Genomic DNA, 6,000 nt, shown 5'->3' with positions numbered 1-6,000 from the left:
TGAAAATGGAAAAATAAAAATAATGTGCAACAATAAAAAAAATGCGCAAGAACTATTTTTTTAAAGCAATGAAGACTTCAGAAAATTCAATTAAGAATAAGGCTTTCTTCAGAATATGATAATTTCAATTCATTTTCAAATGAAAAGGATTTAAAATGAAATACTTTTAAAATTGTAGCCATATATGTAAATTAAAGAATTTTTATTTTCTGGTCGTCAAAGTTAAACAATTTCAGTACTTAGAACTTTAAGCTGAACCTTTTTTATTTAAAGTCAATTTGAACAATTTCAAACTTCGAGCTTTCAAATAAAACGCTAATGTATTTGAAGTACGTAGAGTTGGAAGACTTCTGTAATATATAATTTTAATATGTAAAAAATTTCAAACTTTATATATCTTCAAACAAAAAAATGCAGTGATATTCCAAGTTTATTTTAAACGCTTTTAATTCAAAATTGTTTAATTTCAAATTATTAAAATTTTTAAGGTTCTGGGTTAAAAATGGTTCAATTTTAGGTGGCTTCAATTTTTACTTGTACTATTTGAAATGATTTAAATATAAAGCCTAATATATTTTTATATATTCATTCTAAAATCCTCAACCTTTGAGCAGTTTTAAATCGAAATTCTTCTATTTTTAATTTTTTAATTTTCCTATTTTCCATCTTTTAATTTTTAAAACTTTTAATCTTAAATTATTCAATTATCTGATCTTTTAATTCCAAATTGTCCAATTTCAAACACTTTCGATTTCAAATGATGTATTTGAATTTGTAACCGAACTATTTTTTGGCCAATCTAGAACAATTCAATTTTTTAATTCCAAATGTTTAAAAATTAAATTTCTTCAGTTATTGATTATTTTTTCTTAATTGTATTGACATTCGTGTTTAATTTGTAATTGTACAGTTTGTACGGAGATCTGTTAAAATATCTTAAAATCATGAATATTCTTTGAAATCATTTTTAAACAAAACGAAATTGAATTTTTACCAAAAAAGACTAATTTTCAACAAAATACATAAATTTTCTACAAAAAAAAAACGAATTTTCGAAAAAATACTTGAATCTTTAACTACAATAGATTAATTTTCAACCAACCAGTTGTGTTTTTCAACAAAAATTGATTTTCTCAACAAAAAAAAAGTTATACATCAATTTTAAGTCAAACAGTCAATTTTTTACAAAATTTTTGAATGTTCGACGTTACCCAAAAAGTTGTTTTTCTACCCAAAAAGACGAATTTTCAACAAAATACTTGAATCCTCAACTAAACTAGATTAATTTTCTACCAAAACAGTTGAATTTTAATTAAAAATTAATTTTTTTACCAAAAAAGACGAATTTTAAACAAAATGCATAAATCTTCAACCAATTAGTTAAATTTTTGAGTCGAAAATACAAATTCTGTGCAACACATTTGAATTTTTAATAGTTGCATTTTTAATCAAATAAGATCAAATTTTAAGAGAAAGAGGTGAATTTTCAAACAAAAAAGATAAATGTTCAATAAATAGTTGAATTTTTAAGCGAAAAAGAAAATTTTTTCGAAAAGCAGTTGAATTTTCATCCAAGAACCCTTGAACCAAATAATCAAATTTTTATTGAAAAAGAAATTAATTCTCAACCAAGAATTCAATAGTAGACTTTCGAACAGAAAATAAGTAAATTAGAATCAACGATAGATAAATTTTATTATTGGGTTCTATTAATTCATTTCGAATTTAAGCAATATTTTGAAATTGACTGAAGGAGTTCTAAAAAATTTATTACATTTTTTTAGCTCTTTAGAATATTTTAAAAATTGGTTTCTTGTAGTAAAACTTTTTTCATTAATATAAATCAAGCAAGTATATAAAAAATGTCTTGGTTCGAGACGAATCAATTGACTTATAATATTAATGCATTTTATTAAAGAGTAATGAAGTTATGGTCATTTATATTATATTAAAAATCGATTTTTATAGTGAAAATTATTCATTCTCAAAATTTAAATTTGATGCGAAAATAGAAACGATGTGTTGATTCTAGACGAATCGATAGACAAATGATATTGATACATTTTATTGGAGAGTAAGAAAGATGAGGGAATGCATAATATTTTGAAAATACGGTTTTTTATGGCAAAACTTTTTTCTTTAAGATAATTCAAAATTGATGCAAGAACGGAAAATATTCCTTGATTCGAGGCAAATCGATTGACCGGGAAAACTCGGGAAATGACAGTAAATTAATTTTTTGACCGGGAATTTTATAAATTTTTAGAAACAAGAATCTGTATAACGTTGATTTCCAACCGCCTTTAAAAATAATTAATTAAATTGTGATCTTTTTTAATTATGATATCATTCAGTTTAGAATGCGTAATTCGAAAGTCTTTCACTTGAAAAAATGTTCATTAAAAATTCTTAATTTTTAAGTGTACATTTTAATTTAAAGAATTTTTAAATTCAGTTCAGACATAATTTTAGAATTTCCAGATTTCAACGTTAAAAATTAAACTGTTTTATTGGAAAGTCTTATTAGTTAAACAAATGTAAACGCTCGATTAATACCTTATAAAATATTTAAAATTTGAAAAAGGCTTTTATTAAATTTCAAATATTATTTCAAGTCTAAACTATTCCACTTTTTAAACCATTCAGTTTGAAAATTTCTATTAAGAAAATGGACTATTACTTAATATTTAGTAACATCTGACTGTTTATTTAAATTGAGTAATTATAAATTAAATATTAAAAACTGAAAAAAAACTTTGAACATTTCAATTGTTTTATTTTTAAAAAATAATTAATTTGAGAGCCAAGTTGTTCGCATGAGTTGAAAAAATATTAAGTAGTTTCGAAAAATTTGGAAATGATTTCAAATAATTTAAACGAAGTATCTACACGTGTATCGACTAAATCCGGCTGATCTTAATAAAATTTCGGTGCAAATAATCGGCGGTATAATTTGAAACCAAATATATATTTTGGCAAATTTCAATTAAAAATTTTGAAGCATTTTAAGAATTTTGAAAGGCTTCAGAAAAATGAAAAACATTTCCTAGAAAAATTGAAAATGATTTTTTATTTCGAAAAATTAATTTGAAGGGAATGCTTAAAAACATTTTAAAATATTTTAAAAATTATTGAAAATGAATATGAAAGATCTAAAAGCAAAATTTAAAATTTGAAAAAATGTTTAAAAATTTAATTTTTCATGATTTTGAAATATAATTATGCAGCATTTTAAGGATTTCTAAACTATTCAAAATAAGAATAAGTGTTAGTGTTAGTAGCTTCCATTTTACACGTGTAAATTATTGAGCATTTGAATGAAAAATTCTTGAATTAAAAACTAAAATCTCAATTTTAATAGTTTAAATTTTAAGAGTTCCCCTTTGAGTTCTTTAATTTGCAGCACAGTTTTTATTACTTCCAATGGCAAATTTGTTGGCTCTAGAGTTCAATTTCTTAACTTTAGCGGATCGTGAAAAATATTTGCGAACTGGGAAAAAACCGGGAATTTTTTTTCTTTCATTAAAACGGCCACCCTGAAAGTGGAAATAGTTTGAGCTCGAATTCACAGGTAGTTTTTTGGTTTTGTTTACAGAGACACTACAGGATGCTGCGAGAAGAGCTAAACAAACTGCCAACTCCAGAAGGACTCGAAGACCTGGTGGAACCCCTGCCCTCACCAGGTTCTCCCCTCGAGCTCTCTGGTACCCCAGGCACTCCGAGCTCACCCCCGACATCAGTTGTAACCTCCGCGACAGCCATAAGTGCACCGCTCAGCAACTCGATCGCCTCCATCAGCAATACCAGTGCCAGCAACCACGTCCATCACGAGATCGACACCGACGTCGAGATGGAGAAGATGGTTTCCAAAGTGTGCGAATAGCTAATCAGTGTTAGTAGGGATTGTTGGACATTTTAAAAAGTCTATTGCTAGTGTTTAACGACGAAGATACGGAAGAAGTTGCTGACGACGACCACAAAGAACTCTAGGCCAATATTCGGGCCTCGCCACCGAACTTCCGATTCGTCAAACGAATTCAGTACTGGAATTCATTTCCACGAGTGCGATTAATTCCTCAAGAGTGTGTAAATCGACTGACGAGAAAAATAACGAGAGAGAGAGAGAGAGAGAGAGAAAGAGAGATAGAGTGAATGTTGCCTGTGTGAAAGTTGAGAGTAAAGGGTTGAATCAAGTCGCGTATATAACTGCATTCTCTTTCGCTACTGCTACCAACTGTTGGAAACGAAAAAAAAGGAAAAAAACGATGAGAGCAAGATTTGGCGCCAACTGGTGGTCCTCGTGTCGAGCTTCGTTCATAAAATTTTAAATAATCTCTCCTTTAATCCAGAAATGAGTCAGGGAAAATTGGATCGTATTTGTTAATGAATTCGATTTGAGAAATCCAGATTATTACCGAATTTTTTGTTTTCAAATGGACGAAGTCGAGGTGTAAGAGGTCACTGATGTTCTATATGTTTCTCGTTTAGAGTTAAAAAGCCGTAAAACGCGAAAGTACACAAAAATATATATATATATATAAAAAAAAAAGAGCCGAAAGCTTCATTTTCACGAAGGAGAGCCAAAAAACGATAAAAAGATAAGAAGGTCAATGATTATTAAACGGATTTTGTAACTTTATTTTTATTTAGAATCTGTATTGTTTTTTACAATCCGACTGTAATCAAAAGCGTATGATCCTTTTCTTTCTTTTTAACGAGAATGAGTCAAATATGACTCCTTATTTTGTTTATAAAGCGAATCCGTTTCTTGAATTCTCGTTTTGATGATAGTACTCTAGAGTATGTTTTCTTTTATTTTTAATTTTTAACTAATGTTCGTTTTGTTGTTTCCCAAGTCGCGATGGTTTTGATATGATGGAAGATTTGATGCCTTCGAGGGAGAGAGAAATAGAGAAATAGAAATAGAGGGAGAGAGAGAGCGTGTGTGTGTGTGTGTGGAGGGCGGAAAGTGTGGAATAATAACGCGTACTTATGTTTTATCGTTTATTATACTATTATCTTTTTTTTGTCTTCTTCCTTTTTTAAATTTCTTATATATATATATAAAAAAAACAAAAAAGTGTTGATGAAGTGCATTCGATGTAGATAGTGTGTGATTATTAAGTATACGCGACGATTGTGAGAGCGCAATTACCGTTAAACCGATTACTGTAAATAATCTCTAGTAAGTTAATCGTATTTCACACACGCATACACTCACACGTGCACGCAAGACGCGTACAACAGTACATATACATATATGTGTTTATAATTTTAAAAGTAACTGCAAGAATGCTCTAAACAAAAAAAAGAAACTGTATCGTATTTGACGCATGAACTCCGGTAAACGATGATGAACGCTGTAACGTGATTTGATGGATGGAACGGAGAATGTGTTAATAATTATTTATAATAAACGATTATTACCACGCAACACGTTTTCCTTCTTTTATTTATAAATTCGCATTCTTTACAAATGAATAATTACAGCTGACATTCAAAATTTTAAATCCAGTCAGAATTACCAACTTTCAGACGTGAAAAGTTAAGTCAAATTGTATATTAGGATTGAAGAGGTTTTAAATTTGGTCTTTCAATTTTTGCTTTCTTATTCAAACCCAAGATTTCAATTTCAAATGTGTTTGACAACCGTGTTATATGTAAATTTAATTTTTAAGTAAACCTTATGTGACGTTCTTACGGATTAGGAACTGAACAGTGTAAACATAATTCAGGAGTACCAAATATTAAGCAAAAAAAGTAAAATTCATTTCTCGATGGTAAATATCTTCCGTGCGATGTCGCTAAATCTATTCGTGATTTAAATTTTAGTTCCACAGATCCAGCAAAAAGGCTTAAAAATGTAAAAAATTTGTTTTTACATAAGATATTTTGTTGAAAATTAAATAAATTTGGTCAAAAAGTCATCCTTTTTTTTATTGAAGATTCAACTGCTTTGTTAAAAATTCGTCATTTGGCTTGAAAATTCAACAATTTCAT

At 28.2% G+C, this 6,000-nt stretch overlaps 1 protein-coding gene across 4 annotated transcripts in view; it reads left to right on the top strand.

Annotated features, from left to right (window-relative positions):
* The window catches only part of LOC117173105 (baculoviral IAP repeat-containing protein 6), a 113,445-nt gene extending 107,518 nt beyond the window's left edge, over window positions 1-5,927 (top strand). For all 4 annotated transcript variants that reach the window (XM_033361492.1, XM_033361491.1, XM_033361490.1 and 1 more), the window contains one exon: window positions 3,596-5,927. In XM_033361492.1, coding sequence (XP_033217383.1) covers window positions 3,596-3,883 — 288 coding nt within the window. In that variant the 3' untranslated portion in view covers window positions 3,884-5,927. The remainder of the gene's footprint in view (window positions 1-3,595) is intronic.
* Window positions 5,928-6,000: the final 73 nt, after the last annotated feature.

Source organism: Belonocnema kinseyi, chromosome 5, assembly GCF_010883055.1.
Source record: "Belonocnema kinseyi isolate 2016_QV_RU_SX_M_011 chromosome 5, B_treatae_v1, whole genome shotgun sequence".
Taxonomy (NCBI): Eukaryota; Metazoa; Arthropoda; class Insecta; order Hymenoptera; family Cynipidae; genus Belonocnema; species Belonocnema kinseyi.
Note: the sequence above shows the minus strand (reverse complement) of the source record. Positions and strands in the feature narration are given on the sequence as shown.